This window comes from Phodopus roborovskii, unplaced genomic scaffold (assembly GCF_943737965.1).
Source record: "Phodopus roborovskii unplaced genomic scaffold, PHOROB, whole genome shotgun sequence".
Classification (NCBI taxonomy): Eukaryota; Metazoa; Chordata; class Mammalia; order Rodentia; family Cricetidae; genus Phodopus; species Phodopus roborovskii.
Window position 1 is genome coordinate 1,805,313 of NW_026126447.1, and position 26,358 is coordinate 1,831,670.

The following is a 26,358-nucleotide window of genomic DNA, read 5'->3' on the forward strand; positions in this document are numbered from 1 at the left end:
AGTATGTGGTCAGTTTGATTGACTACTGTATTAGTTTTAGATGTTCTTATTTAATGTTTTCGACTTCATAAATCAGGAGAGGCTAAAAAACAAAACAAAAACAACTTTAATTTTGTATGCATACTAAATCTCACTGACAGACACCAATGGTTGTCCAGAGTTGAAGAAAGCTAACTCCTACTGTGTTGAATGTGACAGTGTGCTATGACAAGAAAATGGCACCAGAGGTATAAAATGGTTAATCTTCAAGGTATAACTGACTTGCCAGTTCTGACTCAAGTAAAAGAAACTGGTAAGCTCCTAAGGCATTTAGCTATTATTGAGCAAGTCTGACCACCAGCAATAATATTGGTAGTCCATCTTAATTTGTTCTTCCATTATTATAATTAAGTAATTCTGTTATTCCTGCTCCTTTAGTTCTTTCACACCCTGCCTCCCCTCCACGCTGCCCCCCCCCGTAGTGGTCACTTATGGATACAGAATTTAGAGAGGAAAAACGTGAAACTTCCTTTCTGAATGCAGAGATGAATCACTTACCTTCTGCTTTGTTGTCATCCACCAGTGGACAAGCAGTCCTGAGGGTCACTGTGCTGAGCTCTGAGTGCCTCCCTCGAGTATCCACAGCATACAGAGTAAACCTGCAGCACAGCAAGACAACACCAGAGTGAGACTTTCCAGAGGGCCTGTGAGCTGGAAGGAAAAACAAAACGCCATGGCCACAAGGAATGTTCCAAAAACTCAGGGATGCCTAAGTTGATGAAAACTGACTTTTAAAATGATGATAATTATAAAATTATAAAGCATATATAAAGTGTTAAATACCTGCTGGGCATTTGGCAGTTAGTCTCCTAATTTGCAGTTAAACACACCCGAAAGACAGAGACATACAATGAACCATCTTTCACAATGAGGATACTGAACCTTGGAAAGTATGTCTTTTCTTGGATTCATTGTTACTGAAGGCAGAATAGAGGTCTGAATCCAAGCAGTCTGAGTCTAGGCTGTGAGAAGTGACCCTCAATAGTAAACTGCTGGGTGAATATGCTCATTTACATTTTCATTCATTCATCTATCCATCCATCCATCCATTCATCCATCCATTCATTTTAAAATTACTTACTGAGCACTAACTGTGTCCTGGGAATTATTTTGGAAGTTCAATTTTTTTTTTAACAAGAGATTGAGCATAACATTAATCAAAAGCTAAAGCAACAATATCCACAACAAAACAACCAAACGATGGCAAATGTGATGAAAAATATAGCAGGATGCCATGGAAAAGAACAAGCATAAGTGTGGGCTGCATGAGCCTTTAGGAGAACATAGTCCTTGGATGCCTTTCTAAGCAGCTAAAGTTTTAGCTAAGACCTGAACAACAATGTATGGTTGGGACATCAGGAGAAGAATAATGCAAGCTCAGTAAGTGCAAAAGAACTGAAGAGGATACACGTAAATGGAAAAGCCCCAAGGACAGAAAGACAAGATGGAAGAATGGGCAACTCCGACCTGAACAACAATGTATGGTTGGGACATCAGGAGAAGAATAATGCAAGCTCAGTAAGTGCAAAAGAACTGAAGAGGATACACATAAATGGAAAAGCCCCAAGGACAGAAAGACAAGATGGAAGAATGGGCAACTCACATGGCCGAGACAAAGTCAACCGAGAGGGGTGGATATTGGAAGCTATGACAAGAAATTTGGAAATTATTCTAGCCACAAGGCATGGCCCAACCTTCTTGTTTTGTCATCTGAAGCTCTATGACCCTGTAGGAGGGATTCACCTCAGTTTGTTGGCTTAGCTGGAGAGAACAGGTCCCATCAGAGCTGGTGGATTCAGAGAAGAGAGTTCCTTTGAGAGAAGCACCTGAGAAACCCAAGAAGGTCTGATGACCCTTACTCTCCCTGGGCCTCTGATCACTGTAGCTTGCACTAAGTCTAAGGAAGGAGAAGAAAATACTTCCCAGAGAAGGTAAGGCATAGAGGCCAGGGATAGCAAAAATAGAAGGGCTGTGTATGTAAGAGGCCACACTTTGTCATGCCACCCTTCTCTACTGGGAGCAAAGGCAGATGTGTGAAGTGGATAGACGATTCAATTTGTTAAGTAGAAAAGCCTGAATCTTACCTCCCCTATTTCCACTGCTTACTCAGCACCACAATTGAGCTCATGTTATAAAATGGACTTGATGCCATGACTATGAAGCTTTAGAACAGTCAGTCCAGATTGACTGTGTATATTAGGCACTTATTAAATATACATTCCTTGCACAAATTTATTATCATTTACTAAGACCTTAATATGCTTCAAGCACTGAGCTAGACAATTTAATTCACCATTCAGTTCTAAAGGAGATGTACGATTCCCCTCTTTATTTTATACTTGAGACTCAGAAAGGAAAGGCACATTGCCCAGAATCACACAGTGATTACCAGGTCTGACAATTTAAACCTAAAGTTGTTTGACTCCAAAGCCCATAGATGAAAATGGCTGCCAACTACTGCCTTCTGGACCCACATCTGCAGATATCAACCATGTACAGATAAAATTCCAACTAGCTACACTTGTGGAACCCCAGCTATGCTGAGGCAGTGCTACCTCAGGGATTTTTCTACTCTTATGAAACTGATCTAAAATAATCACCTTTATAATTTCCCTGTTTCAAGAGAGGAAAACTAAGGTAAAATAATAAGCAACATGTCCAGAGTCATAGGTTTTGAGAGTGAAAGTGGCAAGCCTGTGGTCTGCTGTAGTCTAGACCTTCTTGCTCCGAGTTACTCTACTCCCCTCCAATTCCAATATTCACTGGCTGAACCAGTCTTGACTTGGTTATCTACCTAGGCCCTTCCAGCTTTGACATGCAATGACCTAAAGTCTCAAGGTTGTTTGCATAAGGGTTCATGAATACGAATTTCTCAGTACAAAGGAAGGTGATGGTAGGGAAAGGAGCTTAGATTATAGATGACTAGACATATTTTTACTCCAGTTCTGTCCCTTGCGCTGTATCTTTGAGCAAGTCACTTTATGTCTTTGAGCCTACTCTATCTCTTTGTACCAAGTGTCAGTGACAGTTAGACCCACTTGTCTCTCAGGTTCAGTGTTGATGGATACAAAAGTTAAGTGTTGTCACTGGGCATCAGTGGCTCATGCCTTTAATCCCAGCCCTTGGGAGGCAGAGGCAGGCAAGTCTCTGTGAGTTTGAGGCCAGACTGGTCTACATAGCGAGCTCTAGGTCAACTTCCAAAGTAATACAGAGAAACCCTGTGTCAAAACAAACAAAACAAAAAACCAGTTAAGTGTTCTCTGGAAAGCCTTGTAGAGGGGCAAGGATGAGATAAAGAAGAAACTCTTAAGTTAGATATGCTGACATACAAACATAATTATAATACTATAATACTCTGGAGGCAACCTGGATTGTGACACACACTGAGGCCATCCTTGGCTACATAGCAAGACCCTGTCCCACAAAAAAAAAAAAAAAAAAAAAAAAGAAAAAGAAAAAAAGAAAAAAGAAAGGAAAGAAAAAACCCAACCAAACCCTCCCCGCAAAACCAACAATAACAACAACAAAAGAAAATCTTCTTCACAAAAAAAAAAAAAAAAAAAAAAAAAAAAAAAAAAAAAAAAGAAAAAGAAAAGAAAGAACTCTGGAAAATAAGATTAGGCAATTTGCAAAGTCAAAAGGAAAAGGCTGTATTGAAAAGCACCAGGTAAGTCCTTTCCATCTGTACAGCAGTTCATCTAGAAGCTGCTAAAGGTAGGACTCCAAAAGCAGCCTGTAGGTTCAGCAAGTGTGCAGTTCGGCATGGCTATTTGCATCATTTAACACAGCACAAGTCACTCAATGTTTGTATAAATCAGTGAACTTGAAAAAACTGCATCTCATTCCTCACTTGCAGTTTCCCCATCAACAGAATGGAGAAAATGTTACACCATATGGTTATCTCCAGGGTTACAAGGAATGAGGCATGAAGAATGGCTTGCAGTTGCAGATTTTTATAAAGACCATGTATCCAATACTTACTTGTGCAAGAACACATGTTTTTTGAAAAGTACTTTATTTGAAAATGAATAGCAGATATATTGCAACTGAAGAACAAATAGAAAGTTGTAGTGAGTGTGTGTAATATACTAGAAGCCTCAAGGCAGAAGGATTTAGAAGATGGTTAAGGTTTCTTTCTCATTGTCCATTTATGTTTCAACAATGCTTCTCTTTTCCCTGCTCTTTCAAGCAGCATCCACAACACCATGCTGGGGAAGATGTAGCCTTAGGATTGTTTTGCCTTTTTGCAGTGTTAGCAGTTGAACCCAGGTTTTGCATGTATTAGGCCAGTGCTCCACCCCCAGTCTATCATGGAGAATGAAAGGTGAGTAGAAACCTTGCATTTTCCATTTGTACACAGAGAATTCTTTAGGAAGTTGTACTACCATCAATGGCTCTCAGCTTTCTCACTTGTACAACATGGCTACACAGGCTGAAAGATCAAGGCTGAATGAGATGTCATGATACCAAGCACAGTTTGATCTTTGGTTCTTAAAGCATAGGTTTGGCTTTTGCTAACACAGTAACTAAACATGTCAGCAAAAGTACCAAATAGAAGAGGTCTTAGGCCACCCTGTTTGATATGTGTGTGTCAAAGTCGTGGGGCAGGGAATGGACAGATAAAGGAAGGTATCAACCTCACAGGTCTGGGTCAAAAGTCATAAGGCCATGAGCTTTCTGCTTGCTGTAATTGTAAAAATGCTCCACATACACATCTGAAATCTGTTAGAAAATCAGGCAGGGGCTGGGGCATTCTTTGTGAGAGGGAGAAAGTGGTGGAACCTGATATGGAGGGGAGAGTACTCAAGCATACAGTCAGACGGTTCTCTTTCTTAGGGATTAGGAAAGTGTCATCTACAGTCTGATTGGTTGTACTATACTCCCTGTGAAGCAGACTGAGGTCCAATTATACAGTGGATGAGAACCCTGGAGCTCCATCCTGTAGCTTCGAGTTCACATTTCATAGACGGTAAAAGTAAGGCTGAGATGATACATGAATTGCATAAGGATGCACATCATTAAACTCAGGATAAAGACTCCAGCCCCTCTAGGTCCTCCTTCAGTATACTGAAGTGTGGAACACAAGTGGCTAGCTTAGGTCTATGTATGTTTTGAAAAATGGACATGGATCTAAGAGTGAAGTTTGACGTAGATCTCCTAGGAACTGGAAGCTCTAGGCTCAAACCATTGTTCTTCCAAGTACTGGCCTTGTTTCAGAGGGAAAAGTCATCAGTCTCTGTGATAGAAAGTCAGAGTTTGAGTACAACACTTCTAGATTGTGGTGTGGTACCTTAAGCACCTTAAAGTAACTTGGTAGTGTGCACTGGGCATCCACCGTGAAAAAAAGAACTATGTAGTGATCTGTTTGAGCTGACTACTCACATGCCAAGGATTGTTCTGTGTTTCTTCAGTGTCAGGACAGTGTCACCCTCTTGAGCCTACAATCATCTCCAGAATCATTTATCATTCTCAGCTATGGCTCTTTGATGTTCATTTATTTACTCAACTGCACCCTGTCTCTGCACCCAAGAAAAGACCTGGCTAGAAGTTCTAGTTTTATTTGCTGATCTAAGCTTCCTACTGTTTCCCAGTTAGGGTGGATCCAACTGCTCACTGATCCAAGAGGTGGACACCACCTGTTTGTCTTCGTAAGTGTTGCATATTCTGGGTGAGTTGCTCTTTTTCTTTGCTCTTAAAACATTCTTCAAACTTCATCTCTTCCAGGAAACCTGTTTCTTACCCCTCCAAAAAGATGCAGGGCCTGGGCACTTCTCTCTTTATCCATCAGTCTGTGTCTTCCAGACACAGCAGCTTTTCGTAAATACTTACACCTGGTACCTAAACAACCAGGAAATACTAGCCATAATGAGTAACATCCATGCTACTAAAGCCAAAGCCCTTGTCTGGAAATGCATTTTTCTATCTGTGAAATGGACAAAAGATGATTAGGTTGAGGAGTTCCAGGGAATAGAAAAAGGAAGTTGGTAATTTGGTTTTCATAGACAGACCCCCCCAAAAAATTGGATGTGTGAAGAGTTATCACAACTTTCTCCCTATAAAACAGAAGTAACAACATTAAAACCTGCCACAGAGGCGAAAGTGATGGAGAGCGAGAGTACCAGCCTGACATGCAGCATGTACTATGCAATCAATGAACCACTGATATTATTATGCTTCTTTCCAAAGCTCTGATTGCAACCCTACGTGGGGGAAGTAGCCCTCCTGGAGATCAGAGGTAGGTGGGTAGGTGAAAAAGGAGCTGTTGCAGGTCCCATTCAAGACCCCCAGACCTCCTAGCAGCAGGGGTGAGAGAAAGAAACTGAGAAGTTAATTGGCGGTGAGAGCTTCTCACGAATCTGACAGGGAGTAAGAGCACGGAGGGAGCCCCAGAGGCCTATGTCAGGCTTACATCCCCTAGAGTACATGAGAATGTGTTTGAAGTCTCAAAGCCAACGCCTGCTCTTCCCCAGCCACCACATGATTTAGGCATTCTGGGGAGGCAAAAGTCTCTTTGCTGATTTGAAGGGAAACAGATGTTTCCAGGCCAGAGGCCCTGGTCTTATAAAATGTTCCTTCCCCAGACAAGGCTTTGGCAAACAACTTCCCATTAGCTCACACCCACCCCTTCACCTCCCTACCCCCAGTCCTCTGCCTCCCCACCCCCATTGCCATGGCTTTACTCCCTGCCTTTCCAACACAATGGGGTGGTGGGGAAAACACTATAGAGTTCTAAGAACAATTCTGGTCTGAGCAGCTGGATTTGAGGCCCTTCTAACTACCCTTCTTTGAGTCTTAGCCTCAAGGCTCTGCAGTAGGAGATGAAGGCAATAAGGTGGGTTAGATCTGATATTCTAGAGACAGAAGATTTTTGTCCCAGATAGAGCTGTTGTTATCCCCTTCCAGATTGTCCTTCATGGGACTCTCTTGCAAAGGGCATGGACTTGCAAATTAGATTATTCTAGTTTTCAGTCTGGGCTGCACCAGTTACTGAACAAGTAGCAAATTTACCAATCCACTTTGGTTTCTGTACCTATAAGATGGGAACCAAAATTCAACCTTATGAGTTATGAAAAGAAAACTAGAATTCAGCCTCCTGGATCATAATGTAGAATACTTATGAAAGGAACACTGTAGCATGCTCTTTCTCCTTTGTTACCCTTAATAATGCCTACGACATCTGGAGTACCTGTGAAGTAAGGTTTGTAATTGGAAGCTGTAAGGAGAACATCTCACTTCCATGAAGGCAGCAAGGCAAAGTGTACAGGGCTTGGAATGGGCTCTGGAACCTGACTACCTGGCTTCAAATGCGGGTCTACAAACTATTGTACTTAAGACATTAGGCATGTAATTCTTCCAAATGTCAATAATAATATTCACACCAGAGTGATACTGTACTTGAAGTAGTACCTAGCATATGGTATGTACTAAGCATGCATGAAGTATGTATTTAAATTATTACTATTTTCATGGATTGAATAACTTCTATCAAGTAATTGATGTTTCACCTAGGATTTGGAGTTGGCTCTAGAGTGCTTTGATCAGAAGTGCATAATGGTGGAGATGCTGTGTGACTCTTGTATCTGGTTGTACAAAGGAATGAAACTTCTTCTTCCTGCTCACTAAGACATCTATCTCACTTGGAATCCTGAGCCTCCAATAAGAAATCTAAATGCCCTCTCTTCAGTAGAAGGAAGTTGAGTCATATGAAGAGGTTGCATCTGTGAATCTTAGTCATCTTGGGGCCTGGGAAACTTAAATCATTTCAGCCTGAGGACTAGAGTTACCATTAGCTGAATTCTTTGTACCTGAGGTGCCACATTTCATGGAGAATAAAGAGCCCAACTTGTGTCTGGATTGAAGTTCTGAATTCCAAACTTCGTGTGCAGAACAAAATAGCTATATGAAGCTTCTAAGTTTAAGGTCCATTTGATAAATCATCAATAGTAACTGTGACAACCTGCAAATATGGAGAGCATGATTTGAAGCCATACTTGGCTTGCTGACCACTTTCTAAAATAAAAGCTTTAATGGAAAACAGTTCCTTAAAAAGAAGGAGGAGGAGAAAGAAGAAGACGAAGAAGAGGAAGAAGTGTTTTCTATGGCTGCTTTCATTCTAGAGGGACCAACAGGAGTGACTGACAGCAACAATAGATCCTAGAGTCTATGCTTCTAGCTCCTAGAAGCAAGGGGAACATTTATAGACCTTAATGGAGAATTCCAGTAGTATTTAAGGAAATAGTTTTGCTTACATTCCTTCATCTGATTCCAGAGTTAAAAATTGTTGCCATGGGCTCAGAGTATTCAGGCAACTGGTCCCAGGACATAGCTCTTCTGACTTCTAACCCATCTCCATTGGCTCAAGACATGATCTTCAATTTGAGGACTGATTCTGAGTGAGCAGCATACATTTGGGCAAGCTTTGGGCATGAAGGTGATTGGGTAAATGGTTTGGAGTGGGTGCCAGAATATAGATGTCCCAAATTCCCCCTGAGTTGAATACTCATTGCTAAGCAAAATATCTGTGTTCTCCTTTGGTCTAAGAACACCAAAGTTGAATGACAGAAGAAAAGGCTGCTATGAATGCCTCTTCTCACTCAACCTCAGCACTAGAGCCCAACTTTCCATTTCCCAGGTCAGACTAATAGCCCACATATCCTACCAATACAAATTTGAATTCTGTTGCCTGACAAAGTGATACCATCCCCATAATCCAGAAATAAAGACTCTAGCTATATTTTCTCCTTTAAAACAACACAGGCTCAGGTAGAGGTTACCATCTCTAGCACTGGTATGGGGATAATTCCTGCCTACCATGGCTCTCCAGTCTCCCTGACAGGTGCACATGTAAGGATGGAAAAATTTAGCCTAATTTTCCCTAGACTCTGCCCCCTAGCAGTGAGTAGACAAAAGGTCATTCTTGACTGTTCACAACAGGGTGGGTTACTGACAGCACCTGTGAGTGAATGAGAACAGGAAATGAGCTGTACCACACTACCCAGGAGCCCTATCGAAAGCAGACTTCCTGGGCAAAGCATGGGCTTGGATAGTTCAAATTGATTGGTCCACACTGGATGCTATGGGATGATTGGTTTGTAATGTGCGGGCTTTGTTGTAACCCTATAAAAGCTGTCTGAACCCTGTACCAAGGGTTCCCAGTCCTTTACCCCACATGGAGTATGGCTGTGGACCCCAGTGCCCTGAATATAAAAGACCTCATGCTTTTGCATCAAGACCACTTCTCATGAGTGATTTGGGGGGCCGCCTTTCCTGAGTAGGGGCATGAGGATTCGAGCCCTCTGCGGGTCTTTCACACACACACACTAAAAATCACCTTGCCAAGAACTTTGGAGCTCTGAAACAAGTAAACATTGACATCTAAAATTAAGTAAATACAAATTGATTGGGTATGTCTCCAAGACTTGACAGAAAGGTGAGTGATTAAGTATTACAGTAACATCTTAAGGGGTGGGTCTGGCCACCAGTGAAATTCCTAGTGAGTATCAAGCATACAGGAGGATAGTTACTCACAAGAAAGCAAAAAACAGTGTGACTTTCATGGAACTTGTAGCACATTCTGGAGAGAACCAGGTGTGCAAGAAATGACTTGCAATGTAAAGAGCTCTTCAGCAAAATGTTATTTGGGACCATGTGTTTGCTTCCTGGATCTTCCTTCCTTCAAAACAGTGGCCCAAGCTTTATACATGTACACAAAGGGGACATATATAAAGTGGTACTGTCAATCACCCACAGGGTTGTATTTGCTCCCATGGGAAAGTGGTAATAGTTCCTGCCCTTCCTGCCTGACAATTATTTATATAGGAAAAACAGCCTACAACTAATCAGTCAATTAACCAGCTAACCAACCAACCAAGGAAAACAAAACAAAACCCCTAGTGTCTAAATATGGAAGCACTGTGCAAATGGTCATTTTAATTAATTAATTCATTCATTCTTCAAATAACCTAAGACTTTCAGAAACAAGTTCAGACTGGCACTTGGCTTGGCATTAACAGTAGTTTTAACTCCCTGTCCATCCTCTCTTCTCCTTGCTTCCCTGCTTTTCCTATTTTCTCTCAAAGGCATGAACTACATAACAAATAGACAATTACTCTTCATTGGAAACTTTTCATGGTTTTGTAGGTTACTTAAAGGTAAAACAGACACAATTTCACTATGTGGTCCTAAGACAAAGAATGAATTAAGCATAGAATGTACATTTATTCCCCTCCAACTAGTATTTCTGAAATCTTTAAAACAAACTGTGGGATTTTTTATGCCTTCATTTTTGTACTGGACAATATCTTGAACAACCAGCTTTGTACAATTTTAAACGGCTGCAATTAGAAAAATGGTTTTGCAGACAGGAATAGCTCAGGAGCAGAGCAGTACTGGGCATGGATTATGGGTTGTCTCACCATTAACTAATTTATTAGATGGAAGAAATTTACATTGCCATATTTCCACAGAGAATAGATCTTGTCCACTTTCAATAATAACAGCACTCTTCTTCCACACTCAATCTAAATCTTTTTTTCCCAATTGTTCCTTTGGGCACCAAATTTTGTTAAAGCTTAGAGAAGGAAAGGCCAAGCATAGGCTACTGATGTAGCTTTACTCTTAAACACCAAACTGGGAAATGCTGTAGATAGGTTAGTTATCTACTATAAGATGAGATCAACCCTACCTCATCTGTGAGCTCTACTTTCCCACAGGTTGGGGTGGGAGCAGGTGAGTGATCATGCCTTGCATATGGAGACTGGAAGATGAAATATTATCACAGATTGTCTGTTTGCTATTTATAGGATCTCTGAGAACCTTAGTTGCCCTATCCATAAAATGGAGTCATCAACATTTGTCTTACAAGACTGGGAAGCAGCTAGAATGTGTCTTATTGTTAACTGTGATTTTTAGTTGATAACTGTTGTGTTATATATTTTGCTATTTTAAGGTTAAAACCCTTCTTTTTATTTAGACAGAAAAGAGGAGATGATGGGAGATGTCATTCTGTATATGTTTCTCATACTGGTTAATGAATAAAGCACTGTTGGCCAATAGGATAGGAAGATAGGAGGGACTAGGAGACAAGGAGGAAATAGTAGGTAGTAAGGGGAGCCAAGATGGAGATACCAGGGAGACCAGACTCCTGCCGCACTCCCCGGTAAGGAGACCACGTGGAAATACATAGAAATGGGTTAATAATTAAGACAGAGCTAGCCGATAAGAAACTAGTACCGGGCCAACAGAATTATATCTAATACAGAGTCTCAGTGTGTTATTTGGGACAAGACCAGTGGCGGCGGGCAGAAAAACCATACTCCTTACAGTGTCTGATGCAGTAAGAGTTATATAGCTGCTTTTGCTCACTTTGGACACTCAAATAAGAAAAAGTGAAACTGGTAAGTCTTAAAAATCAAAGCATGTCAACTCTGCACAGGCAGTGGTCTTGGAGTGACAGAAGCAACATGATCTATCAGATTCAGATAGAGTCCTGCTTGGCCACTGTCTGGATAGGTGAGTGACATCATATCAGAGCATGAGCAGTAACACGGCAGACACTGGTTGAGTGTCAGCTGAACAGCAGGTTACCTGTTGGTAAACCCTGGCTATGCCTCCTGTTGACCCAGTGATCTTGGGTAATGATTCCCTATCCCCAAATTGCTTGCTTTCTCTTCCTCCTAAGCATGGGCTACCAGATGCCATTGGGGGAATTATTTTAAATGATCACTAAGCATACCTAAAACCTTTATATAAGTAATTGAGAGGGAACACTAGCAATTAATTCAACAAGATTAAAATTTCTTTGATGGCACTGAAAAAAGAAAGAAACTACATGTGTGTAGTTCAATAATTTATAAATGTAGAAACAACAAAATGTCAACCAAACTGAGACTATCTCAAAGACTACAGCATGCAGCTGATGAGATGGCTCAGAGGGTAAGTGCATGGCTGTTCTTCTAGAGGACCTGAGTTCAATTCCCAGCAACTACATGGTAGCTCATAACCATCTATAATGTGATCTGATGCCCTCTTCTGGTGTGCAGGCATACATGCAAGCAGAACACTGTATACATAATAAATAAATAAATCTTTTTTAAAAAAAGACTACAGCATGGGCTGGGGATATAGCTCAGTGATAGAGCACTTGTTTAGCATGTCTGATTATAGTATGAGCTTATGCACAGACCAATGGAATAAGACCCGGAACTAAACCATATATGCACAGTCAATGGTGCTTTGGCTAAGGTCCTTACATAATTCAATAGGGCAAAGCACGCCCCCTCTATTTGTTAAATGTGTTTATTTATCATTATCTATTATCTCTACACCAAAAACACAGCTGGTTCAGAATATATCACATTGACACATATGCATTTTTCCCTAAAATAAGAAGAATACAAAATGTTTTCTAAAGTGTACATGGTGACTTGGGGTGCTTGAGAATCAACTGTGGAAAGCTTGTGTTCTAAGCACACGGCTAAAGTCATCTAGGTAAGATTTCAATCCTTTTCACTATTATCAGTAGACCATTTAAAAAGGAGATACTGACTTTAAAAATATTTATGGAATTTCAGCAATTCTGAAATAACTTAAGTAATTCCAAACTTCATTGTAATTCATGTATGCCAAGCTACCATGCCATCATGCATTTGTGTTTGTGCTGTATGCACATTAGTATGTGCATGCACATGCATGCATGCATGCTCTAATGCATCTGGGTACAAGTGTGTGCACACCCGTACACAGTCACAACTGTGCGCATGCATATAGAGACCTGAGGTTGTTGGGGGTATCATCCTCAATCATTCTCTGCCTTACATACTGAGGTGTCGTCTCTCAGCTGAACTCAGAGATTTCTGGTATGGCTGTTCTGGCTAGTTCTAGAAGTTCTTGTCAAATCAAACTAGAGTTGTTATAAGACTCAGCAATTCTTATGTTCATAGACCGAAAAGAACTGTAGACATATCCACGGCAAAACTTGCATGGGGAATTTCATAGGAGCATTATTCCTAATAGCCAGAACAAGTGTAAAATAGCCCAGTTATTCATCAATTGATGGATAAACAAAATCTGGCACAGCCATATAATTGAACACTATTCATCCATGAAAAGGAATGAGGTTATTACTCAAGCCACCGTTTCACTGAACCTTGAGAAATTATGTGGAAAAAAATTAGATGTACAAGATCAAAAGTTGCATGATTTCTTTCATATAAAATGTATATAATGAGAAAATTCCTAGTGGCAAAGAACAGATTAATTGCTGTCAGAAGCTGGACAGAGGAGGTGAAGGCCTGTTTTGTGTGTGTGTGTGTGTGTTTTGTGAGAAAAATGTTCTGGAATTTGTTGTGATGTTTGAAATCTAAAATAGTATGTGAATTATATCTTTTTAAAAAAATCTGTGTGGAAGGGCTGCTGTGTGGCTCAGTGGTAGATTGTTTAGTATGTGTATAGCCAAGAGTTCAATATCAGGAACAATAACAGTAAACAGACAAGGAAGTCAGAAACCTGCCTGGACAATAGTGGCCTTAGTGGGCATTTGGGAGTGGTTCTTCTTTATCATTCTTGCTCCAACCCTATCATAAATTTCTTCATGTAACCATGTCTTGTCGAATTTGTAAATGTGGGAGTGTAAGAACTGTACTGGAGCTGTTTGCTTCCTTAGGTTGGTACAGAGCAGCATTTCTCAACCTGTGGATCACAACCCTTTGCAGGGGGTAAGGGGTCAAATGACCCTTTCACAGGGGTCACCTAAAACCATCTGCATATCAGATATTTACATCACAATTTATAACTAGCAAAATTACAGTTACAATATAGCAATAAAATTAATTTTATACTTAAGGGTCACCACAACATGAGAAACTGTATTAAAGAGAAACAGTGTTAGGAAGGTTGAGAACCACTGCTTTAGAGCCTAGGTGCATGAACGTGACAGTAGAGAACATTCTAGATTAAAGATTCATCTCCATACTTCAGGCTTGACAGTGGTGAGCATTTAGTCTCTATAAAGTCTTAGTTTTCAAACAAAGAAAATGAAGTTCCACCTGACTCACGGGGTTATTTGGAGGATTCTGTGGCATGGGTAAGATATTCTCTATCCAATTCTTAATAAATGGCAATGGACTTAGAATTCCTAGTCTTAAGGTCCTATTCTGGATCTCCTATCTCTCTGCTAAACAGAAATAAGTATTTTTCAGCTAGTGGGGCTGCACCTTGTCTCCCAGGCATGCTTCAGCAGCCTGCATTGGCTGCTTTGTCTCCTTAGGATGACAAATTCTTCCCTCATCCCCCTCAAATTCTTGTGGTTAGGACTTTGTTTCAATGAGGTTACCTTTTAAAATTTCAAATATGTTAAACTTCTGTTATTATTGACTCTAATCTAATCTTTTCCTTAATGTATTAATGATATCACAATAGGCTGAATATTCACCTGTTTATTATGTTAATACATCTGCCCCTACCACTAGCATAATTAAGTTCCTAAGAATTAGGCCTGGGGAAATGGAAAGACCTCCCATGCTCTTGGGTAGGTAGGATAAACATAGTAAAAATGGCAATCTTACCAAAAGCCATCTACAGATGCAATGCAATCCTCATTAAAATCTCAGCACAATTCTTCACTGACCTTGAAAGGATAATATTCAACTTTATATGGAAAAACAAAAGACCCAGGATAGCCAAAACAACCCTGTACAATAAAGGAACTTCAGGAGACATTACCATCCCCGACTTCAAGCTCTACTATAGAGTTATAGTCCTGAAAACAGCCTGGTATTGGCAAAAAATAGACAGATAGACCAATAGAATCTAATTGAAAATCCTTATATTAACCCACACACACCTGATTTTTGACAAAACAGGAAAAAGTATATAATGGGAGGAGGAAAGCATCTTCAACAAATGACACAACCGGATGATGGTGAGTAGAAGACTGCAGATGGACCCATGTCTATCGCCATGCACAAAACTCAAGTCCAAATGGATCAAGGACCTCAACATAAATCCAGCCACACTGAATCTCTTAGAAGAGAAAGTGGAAGGTACCCTTGAACAAATTGGTACAGGAGACTGCTTCCTGAACATAACTCCAGTAGCGCAGACACTGAGATTGACAATTAATAAATAGGACCTCCTCAAACTGAGAAGCTCCTGTAAGGCAAAAGACACAGTAGACAAGACCAAACAGCCCAAAGACTGGGAAAAGATCTTCACCAATTCTACATCTGACAGAGGGCTGACCTCCAAAATACACACAGAACTCAAGAAACTAGTCACCAAAACACAAAATAACCCTATTAAAAAAATGGGGCACAGAACTGAAGAGAAAATTCTCAATAGAGGAAATCAAAAAGGCTGAAAGACACTTAAGAAAATGCTCAACATCCTTAGCCATCAGGGATATGCAAATCAAAATAACTCAGAGATACCATCTTACTCCTACCAGAATGACAAGTTATGCTGGAAAGGATGTGGAGAAAGGGAAACACTCTTCCACTGCTGGTGGGAGTGCAAATTTATACAGCCATTTTGGAGATCAGTATGGCAGTTCTTCAGGAAAATGAGAATCAGTCTACAATAGAACCTGGAAATCCCCCTCTTAGGCATATACCCAAATAATCCACATCCATGCAACAAAGACATATATTCAACTATGTTCGTAGCAACATTATCTGTAATAGCTAGAACCTGGAAGCAACCTAGATGCCCCTCAACTGAAGAATGGATAAAGAAGATGTGGCACATTTACACAATGGAATACTACTCTGTGGGAAAAAAAATGGAATCTTGTAATTCACAGACAAATGGCTGGAACTTGAAGAAACCATCCTGAATGATGTAACCCAATCACAAAAAGAGGAACATGGTATGTACTTACTCATATATGGTTTTGAGACATAGAGCAAAGAATTACCAGCCTATAATTCACACCGCCAGAAAAAACTAGGATACTAGGAGGATTCCAAGAGATTCATACAAGGTCCCTCACAGAAGAGGATAGGAACAAGATCTCCTGAGCATATTGGGAGTGGGGGTGGGGGCAGTGGGTGGAGAGAGAGCTAGGAGAACGAGAAGGGAAGGAGAGGAAAGCAAGTGGAACTAGGAAGATTGAGTCAGGAGAGGAATAGATGTGTGTGTGTGTGTGTGTGTGTGTGTGTGAGAGAGAGAGAGAGAGAGAGAGAGAGAGAGAGAGACAGAGAGAGAGACCATAAAATAAAGAGCTATTATAGGTTTCAAGAGAAAACTGACTCTAGAGAAATATCAAGAGAACTACAAGATTGACCCCAACTAACAATTTGAACAACCGTGGAAAGGCTACCATAAATGCCCTTCCCTGATAATGAGATTGAGGACTAACTTATCCACCATCATATAACCCTCATCTAGTAGCTGATGGAAACATAACAGCTAAACACTGAGCCGAACTGGAATCTAAATGTAGAGAGGGAGGACAAGACCAGGCTACAGAAACCCATAGAGACAGCTGACCTGAACAAGGAGGAGCTAATGGGCCTCCAGACTGATAGCTGGGAAACCAGCATGTGACAGACTCAGACCCCCTGAACATGGATCTCAGTTAGAAGGCCTGGGCAGTCTAAGGGACCTCTGAAAGTGGAACCAGGATGTATCCCTGGTACACAAAAGGACTTTGGGAGCATGTTCCCCATGGAAGGATACTCCCTTAACCTAGAGGCAGGAGGGAGGGCCTAGACCCTACTCCAAATGACTTGACAGATTTAGATGACCCATCCAGGAAGGCATCACCCAAAAGGTGGAGTGTGTGAGGGGGAACGGGATGGGAGAGTGGTCAAGAGGCATGGGAGGGTGGAAGAGAGGGAGGGAGGGATGGACAGAGAGGGAACTGGGATCGATATGTAAAATAAGAAAAAAATGAAATAAAATAAATAAAAAAAAAAGAATTAGGTAGGCCTGGGTTTCATCCACTGATTTATGTGTCAAGATCTTTTGTCAGATTACTAGGTAAGCCTTCAGTAGATATTTATTAACATGTGCATACATTCCAATGAATGTCCCTATACCCGTCTGTATATGATCTGCACTAACTGGACTTTGGCTTATAAAGAAGGGGAAGAGGAAGAAGAGGAGGAGAAAGATATGAAGCTGAAAAGAGAATGGCAAGCTCCAGGGGGAGTGGAGGAGAGGGGGTGATAGGAACCGGATATGATCCATTTAAAGACATTTTATTCGCATGTGGAATTTTCAAAGAATTAAAAGAAAAAGGTATTTTACATGTGTTTAGTTCAGGTCCCCTGCTGGAAAGGTTCTGACCTCCATCTGACACTCCCTTTCTTTTGCTAAATAAGTATCATCACTGTTCTATAACTGAAGAAAATGAGTCGATATCCGATATTATTTGTCCAAGCTCATTCCACCTAGGTACTGGCAAGCCAGTTTCTGAACCTGTTTGTTGGATTTCAAAAGCCATTCTTTCTGCTACAATGTGATGCCCCCGTGAGACATTGTTAAGTACTACACCTTATATATACTCCCTTCCCACCCATCAAACACCTGCAATGTACTTGCAGGCTCTTCAAACCATAGTATGGTCTCATCTGGTATATTTGATAATTTTTACTTTGTAGCAGAGTGAGAAGACAGGGAGCTTAAGCAACTTATCCAGCAAATAGCAGAGTTAGGAAGCACTTCTAGGCAGACTGGTTTCAAAACTATGACCTTTAAACTTCTGTCATGCTGTATCTCAATTCTTAATAAAGTCCTAGCTCATATCACACCATTTGATAATGATTTTATATTCTATTCAAAGGGCACAGAGAGGTACAATCTTGCCTTGGAGGGGTAGATGTTGGGAAATAGCCAGCAATTGTGTGAGTGTGTGTATGTGTGGGGGGAGTGTATGTGTGTATGTGTGATTTTTTTATTGTTTTGGAGCCTATCCTGGAACTAGTTCTGTAGACCAATCCGGCCTTAAACTCACAGAGATCCGACTGCTTCTACCTCCTGAGTGCTGGGATTAAAGGCATGCACCACCAATACTTGGCCTGTGGGTTAGTGGTAGAGAGCTTACCTGGCATGTGCTAGGCCCTGGGTTCAGTCCCTAGCACTGCATATTTGTGTGTGGCTTATCCAAAGACAGAGCTGGTACTTTCATGTGTGTGATTTTATCTGGTCTTTTTTTTTTTTTTTTGAGGGGGGTGCATTTTAAGTGTTTAAGTGAACCTCTTAAAATGAAAGCCCAATGTTTTGTTCTAAATTCATTACTGACTTCTTAACACCTTTAACAAGTGAATTAACTTTCTGAGGATTGGTTTGTTTGACTATAATATAGAAACAGTAGGATATATTCTCTTTATTGCCTTAGGGGAATAATGAGGGAGAGGTTCTAGATTTTTCTTGTCAATATATTTATCTTCTTAGGGCTGCACTTTAAGGTTGCCGAGTGAATCTTTGTGGTGTGTGTGTGTGTGTGTGTGTGTGTGTGTGAGAGAGAGAGAGAGAGAGAGAGAGAGAGAGAGAGAGAGAATGTGAGTGTGCAAGTGTACATGTCTTGGTGTACACACATATCTGTGTATACCTTCCTATAGAAAGTTTTCTTTGTGGCAGGTGTAATCTACTAACCCACTGGAGAGCTCCACTGTGACATCTCTTGGCAAATCAAACCCCTGCCTCCACACTTTTCAGGCTCAACTTTCAAAATGACTCATCTGCCTATGCTGCTCATTTAGAATGTCAGAAGCATCTATCCTGCTACTGAGTCCTTTCCCTGTTACCATTCTCATCCTTCCACCTCACTCCTCATACAAGAAGTTTCCAAGTTGAATCTGAATCCTCATCATTTTCTCATTGATCCACTGTCCCCTCCAGTACCAGATAGTTTAAAATCTGCAGTCATTTCCCATCTAGACAACTGTAGCCATCTCCTATGCATTTTTTTCACCTCTCCGCATTCACATAGGCAACTTTCTAGTCTACTTTTCAAAATCTTTCTCCAGGATGTATTACTGAAGTGGTCATCCAGTAATACTATATTTCTTTCCAAAGATCTTTGATCTCTTCCCATCACCTGTAATGTGGAATATAGTTTCTTCAAGCTAAGCTGCAAAGACCTTTAAATACCCCTACCTGTGTATTGGTTAGAGTTTCTGTTATTATAGTGACACCATGACCAAAGCAACTTGGAGAGAAAAGGTTTATTAGGCTTACACTTCCACATCACAGTTCATTGTTGAAGGAAGTTAGGACAGGAACTCAAACAAGGCTGGAACCTGGAGGCAGGAGCTGATGCAGAGGCTACAGAGAGATGTTGCTTACTGGCTTTTCCCCCATGGCTACATCAGGCTGCTTTCTTATAGAATCCAGGACTTCCTGCCCAGGGGTGGCCCGACCGGGCCTTCCCACATCATTCAATGATTAAGAAAATGCCCATGCACTTGCTGACTGCCCAACCTTAGAGATGCATTTTCTCGACTGAGGCTCCCTCATCTCCAGCAAATGTAGTGTTTGTCTAGTTGATCTAAAACAAGCCAGCGCAACCCACACAACTCTTACCCAACTTCTTCACAATTTTGAGTCTTTGCTACACATTTCATTAATATCAATTAAATGCCAATACCTTGTCCTTTAGGCTAAGGGGCTTTTGCTGTATTCCTGTGGGATGTTCTTATTGCCTTTAATACTAGCTGTTCTCATCCCTGTGAGGGATATTCTACTCCTATTTTGAGTGTTCCTTATTTTAAGAAGCTTCCAACAACTTCTGCAGAAGCTAGAGACATGGTGTTGGGGATGAAGAGAAAAACATCTTGTTTGTCCGTGCTTTCTTTAATGCTGGTCAGCGAACTTCACAGCATCCCCAATACCCTGTGATCTATCTCCTTGACGCCAGGGAAGCATCTTGACAATATCTGTATAGGTGGGATATGATACATGTAAGAGGGTCATTCAATATTTATTGACTGCATACATGAAGTAGTGGCTAAATATATATTTGTCATTGAATACACAGTTATCTGTACATTGTCTTGTGGATACCGCAAAGTTGTATATCCTTAAGTTTGTACTAACATATGTAAGTGGGGGCTAAGTGTGGTTGTAGTGGATGGGAGATGGTTATCTGGTGGTGGAGCCCATGTTAAAGCATTTAGCTTAGGAATTCAATCTTTTTGTAAGAGTCATACATCTACTAATGGTCATTTGTGAGATTTGGACAAAAGACATCATATCTGCTAGGCTAACTCTTACAAATTGCTTACAAGAACAGCTGGAGCATGGCATTCACAAATTTAGTTACTATAGCCTTCTTTGGAAGCAGTTTTACTTACAGTTATATATGACTATATATATATATATATATATATATACATATATATATATAATATATATATGGTAGTGTGTGTGTGTGTGTGTGTGTGTGTGTGTGTTTCAGTATGGTGGCAAAGGTAAAATATAAAACATTGAATTTGAATTTCTCAGGGGAGAGGTAGAAATTTTCCCTCAAAGTTAACAATTCAAAGTTAACAATGGAAGTCTTGGGAAAGGAGAACATGGAGAAAGACAAGAAGAAGAACACAAAAAGTTATACTATGGGCATGGTGAAGTACATCTTTAATTCCTGCACTTGGAAGGAAGAGGCAGGTGGATCTCTATGTGTTTGAGGCCAGCCTGGCCTACAAAGAGAGTTCCAGGACATCTAGGGTTGTTAATACAGACAAAAAGCAAACAAACAAATGAACAAAAACCTCCAGAAATTATACTAATCAGCAATATATTGACTAAGGAAGGAAGTCTACAACCTACTTTGGCTATTGAAGTGGCTATTTGCTTGCTTTATAGTAATGCTAGGACTCTGCCTATACTGGCATCCCTTTGGTGCAGTTGTTATAAACACAGATATTGCATAGCAGCCTTGAATATCAGTAAACATAATATAATTAATTTAGAGTGGATATGGCAATCAAGTGCTACCCCTCAAGGTATCTAGCTATCTAGCTATCATCTCTCCATATATACACATATGAATAAAGTGGGATACCTGACTCATGTGGATGGCCAATTTCAAGGCAGGATCCACTGTCGGAGTTTATCTGACCCTTAATACATTGAATTTTTTTATACAGCATCCATGACAAGAATCAACGATGTCTGGATGGAAAATAGTTAGTATATACCCATTTGAGTAAATAGGATGTAGTCACATGAGAAAAAGGCAAACAAGACAGAATAGAAGGTTAGTACTATTCAAACAGCCAATAGAAGAGGTAAGAGAGTTGTTAAAGCCTATCCCTAGGTGAAAGTTGGTATTTGTCATCCTCACTGTCTCAGGTCTGAGCAATAGAGTATGGAGTTGGGTGCTGCCAATGGTTTAGTATAAAGTTCAAATATATGCTTCTGTCAGCCCTGAGTTCCTGAAAGGAACTCAAATAATCTCATCACTGAGGCACTGTGAGCAGCAACATGCATTCTTACCTAGTCTCTAATTCAACCCCTTCATTTAGCTTAGGAACAGAAAGGCAGTCAATATGCCCTAGGTCTCACAGTGAACTCAGTGCAAATCCAAGTTGGAATGCTGTACAGACCTTCCTCATGGTGAATAATACCACCCTGGCATTGTGAATTGTGAAAATCATTTAGTATGGATTGCAAACAGTGCAAAGAGAGGTACCTGTCTCAAAGCTCTTGCCCTGACTCAGTTATATTTGGTATGAGATGTCAGTGTAGCTTACAAAGTTTGTAACAGGAAAATTTTTTCCTGTTTGTGTTTCGTTCATTTACTTTCCTCCCTCCCCAGTGTTAAATCACTGGCCACATTGCTCTGGCCATTGCTTGTTACATGGACCCATTATTTACCTCTTCTTCCCACGAGCCATCCATGTGGCAATGCACTCACAAGCATGGTGCTAACAGCACAGTGGGCTCTACCTATTCCCTACACTGTCAAGAATCTTACAGTGAGGTGCCCCTCCCACTTTGGAAATAGACTCAGAATAGTGGTACAGTCATTGCATAAGGACATATGTATGCTTGAGATATATGGAATGCATCATCAAACCCACCATCAGTCTATGTCCTCTACAAGAACTTTGTGTCCATCACCATGATGCTTCTATTTGTCTTAGACAGTAAAATTTCTTTGCTGTTTTGAGTTCACACAACCTTGTACAGCCTTCATCTAATATCTCTGGGCCCCAACCACCATCCGGCTTCCTTTGCTCCATGAAGATAAGCCTCTCTGGTTGATTGGACACATCAACAGTTGAAACCTTGAGTTACCCGAATGAGGGCAATGGGCTGGCCAGGCACGGTTGAGGCATCCAGTGCTGATAAGACCTTGACATGGCTGGCCAAGCTCACAGAGACGTAAGGCTTTGCGTAAGCACAAGATTAGAAGAATACATTATTCAAATATTTATTTTCTTGCAAGAATTGACATAAAAAGGGAGTGGGGGAGATTCCCAGGAGACAGATAAGACCCTGTGGGCCTTTCTGTGCCATGGCTTTGAATGTGTGGTTATTACAGAAATAAAATTAATATTAAAAATAAAAGCAATACAAGCTATAAGTGTCAGCTGGGGGCAGCAGTAGTTTGAACTTGTTAACATAAGAAACCAGGAGTGACATTTGTAAATTAAAGAAGAAATAACAAGGAAATATAAGCCTACTTTACTCGTGGGTTAGACTAATATAGATTCAGGATGGTGATGGTATTTTCAGAGGGTGGGGTAAAATGAGACTGACAGGGGTGGGCAACACAGTCTTTAAGTACATCTTCAATTCTGATTTCTTTGAAGCCTGAAGCAAATGTGACACTGTATTGACATGCATGGGTAGCCTGTGGAAGATGACCATGCTTTCCTAACACTTTCTGCTTTCAGTTTTGGTTCTCAGGATTAAAAGAAAGAATGCATCTCTGACACCTATCAATTTACATGTTTCAAAGCATATTGTACAAGTAACCTTGAGAGTAAGACAAAGCAGCGTTTATTGGCCACATTTTGCATCCAGAGAATTTGCTGTTTGTGAGGAGGATGACAAGGGGGCTTTTAAACCAAGGACACAGAGTTGGAGAGTGATAGAGCTGGCATTTAGTCAAAGGCTGACCTAGAGATCCTTGCACTGCATTCACCTTGACTTTGAAGACACAAACTGTTCCCCTCTTGAAGGAAAATAAATTTCTATAGGATTTCCGCAGGTCCAAGGACTGAAACAACATGGGGCACTAATGAACTGCAACTTCTTGGCCAATCCATCAAGCAACTTCACCTCAATCCATCAAGCAGCAATGAGCCTTACCATTATTGGCTTAGGAACTATTTCCTGAGGCCTAGATATGATGCTATAACTTCTAGAAAGTCTGTTTCACATTACACATGAACCCATTCACTCTGTGGCCTATTTTCTTTTCATAAGTCTGCCTGTTTAACCTCAGTAGGGCCTTCTGCTTCCCCCTCCAGATACTATAGTATCTGGTGGATGGAGAAGTGTGGTAAGGAATATTCAATGGTATTGACCTTGAAAGGATATAGAGACAGACTCTCCTTAGTCTTTAGCTTCATGGGCTTCTGCTGGGACTATCAGACTTTGAGCTTTATTCATTTCCCCTTACCAAAAGATCCCTCCTTCTTAGGTAGTACAGTATATACAGAAGAACTCTCTCTATCTCTGAAAAGAGTTTGAGCTCCATTACTTACATCATGTCCTGGCCTCCCAGTGCAGGGGTGTTGACATTATTAAACAAGGCAAGCCAAACCCAGTCTGACTTCCTAATTTGCTTCCACAGCTCTGCCTTACTATGACTCCATTACTAGTATATTGGTTAAAATGAGGCTCCAGCAAGTCTGTCTATGTCTACTGAACAGCCAGCTCAAGATTCCAAATGGTTGCCTTCACTCTCAAGAAATCATACTCCTTAGCTTGGTCTAGAGTCCTTTCATGATTTGAGGTCCACCAAGGTCATTAGGCTTGGCACATTTATGAGTGGCTATATTGTACCTGGATGACCTGATATGGTTGGTAACATAACCCTGACAGGTTGTCCTGCTCCTCGATAACTTTTCACATAAGATTTCCTGTCTCTGAGAAACCATTTTCTTTTCTTTCCCGATCTTACAAATCCTAATTACCTTCTAAAGATGAAGACAATGCCCTGTCACTCTTTCCAGACAGCTTTCCCTGGGCAGAAAGACCCTGTACTTCTGAGGAATCACATCACTGACCACATATTATGAGTTCCATGGAAGCAAAGGCAATGTCTGCTTCATCTCTGAGTTCCAAGAATGCAGTTCAGAATGCTACAAAGAAGTAGACACAAACCAGTGGGATAAACAAACACTGATGCTAATAGGGAGGATGTTACATTTGAGCAAATGCTTGGAGACTAATGGCTGGGTAAAGAAAAGTGAAGGGGGGCTTATTTCCTGGCAAAACAAAATAAACAGTACCTTCTTTGTTGTCTCAACCACCTTTTCCCATAGCTCATAATCTGTACATTACAAAGCCAGTTACTGATTAATTAACTTGTGACATAGTGGTCTGTGCACATTTGGCTTCTCACTTAAGAATGGGAAACTTGTCAGGGTGAGTACAATATTTAATTTCTCTGTGTGTCCCTTATGTGGCTTAGTGGAAGCCTACAGTATGGAGTCAGAACATGGACCTTGTGCTTAGAAGATGGAAGGCTTTCAGATATTTATCCTCTTATTCTCTGGGACATTAGTTTATTAAGGCACCAGGACCCTTTACTTACTTATCCATAAAATGAAGATAAAATGCCTCTTCTTAATTCTTACAGTTATGACTAGAGGCACAATACAAACATTTATTTATATAATAAATCGTATATCATAAAAATAAATATTTATTGCCTCTGTTGTATGTGCAGCTAAGTACATACAGAAAAACAAAATAAACATACTCTTTACTTCACAAACTTCCCAGTCTAACAAAGGCCATATAGACTATTATCAAGTTTGATAAAATTAAGTATAAGAAAGAGTATCTAGGTAGATAATTCAGATGATAGCTTGGAAGGTGCCAGTCAGGGAAACAACTGAAAGATAAACAAAAGAAGACATGTGGCATGTGCCAAAGCCCTGTGGTGGGTGAGAACATAGGCTTTACTGTCTAAGATGCTTGTTAGATGCTAATGTGGATGGTGAATTAGTGATTGGGAATATGATCTCAGAAGCCAGACAGTGTGAATTCATGTCCTGGTTCCTATATTGACCTTTATCAAATATTTTTACATCTCTGGGACTTGGTTTTCTCATCTGTGAGCTGGTATTGATGGAATACTGTCCTCATTGAGAGGAATGGTGAACATACTCATGGAAAGAGCTTGGAGTGGTGTCTGGTGTGTAGAAAGCTTGTTTTAAGTACTTTCAATTCCAAAGGTCTTAGTTGGAGAAAACATATTCCAGAGAAGAACCAGAGGAGATCAGGAGGAAATTAGTGAAGTCCTGCCTAGTGGTATAGGCCTATAATCCCATCAGCTCAGAAGGTGAGGATGGGAAAAAGAGGCAGCTGGGCAGTAGTAGTACATGCTATTAATCCCAGCACTTGGGAGGCAGAGGCAGGTGGATCTCTGTGTGTTTAAAGCCAGCCTGGTTTACAGAGTGAGTTCCAGGACGGCCAGAGCTATATAGTGACACCCTGTCTCTGGGGTCAGGAGAAGGGGGAGGTTAGAGATCTAGATTAATGATAGTGTTTATCTGGGATGAATAGGCCCTGGGTTGAAGATTTAGTTCTAAAATCAAATAAGTACACCACACAAGCACACACACACACCCCACACATGGGTGCCCAACGATTATTAAATCAAAAGCAAGAAACTCATTTTGTCTGTTAACAAATGGTATAACTCTTGCTTTCCGGAGCAGCACACTTCACACAGTGATGTTACTCTTGATACATCTCCAAGGACTTGTCCTCCTGGCCTGCTATTGGCTGTCTAGATCTGTACAAGGATATTGAGATTCCTGGAAGAAAGTTATGGTGCTAAGATGGATAATACGCAAAACTTTCCAAGATTAAAGCTAAGACAAACAAAAACAAATCTGTGGGGCCACCTCTGTCTTTTTCCCTCAAGGATGTTTTTGTGGATTTCATATCCATCAAGAAACCAGAAAAACCTCTGTTTGTTTCTGTTGTGGCTTCTGAGTGTCTTCCTCACTCTTGAGCAATGCCTCTTCAACCTGTTATAGAACTGAGATACTATTCAGAAAGAACAATTTAAACGTATTAAGTTCCTGGCCTGTGATAAGGGTAAGAGGAATCAAATACAGCCACAGGGTCAGACATGCAGCAGCCCACTCACCCACACCCCGGCCACAAGCAGGGCAGCTCCTA

The 26,358-nt window shown here is 40.7% G+C and overlaps 1 protein-coding gene across 3 annotated transcripts in view; it reads right to left on the reverse strand.

Moving 5' to 3' along the window:
* Astn2 (astrotactin 2) overlaps window positions 1-26,358 on the reverse strand; it is a 951,602-nt gene that overhangs the window by 14,258 nt on the left and 910,986 nt on the right. For all 3 annotated transcript variants that reach the window (XM_051188027.1, XM_051188026.1, XM_051188028.1), the window contains one exon: window positions 538-638. In XM_051188027.1, the coding sequence (XP_051043984.1) occupies window positions 538-638 (101 nt within the window). The remainder of the gene's footprint in view (window positions 1-537; window positions 639-26,358) is intronic.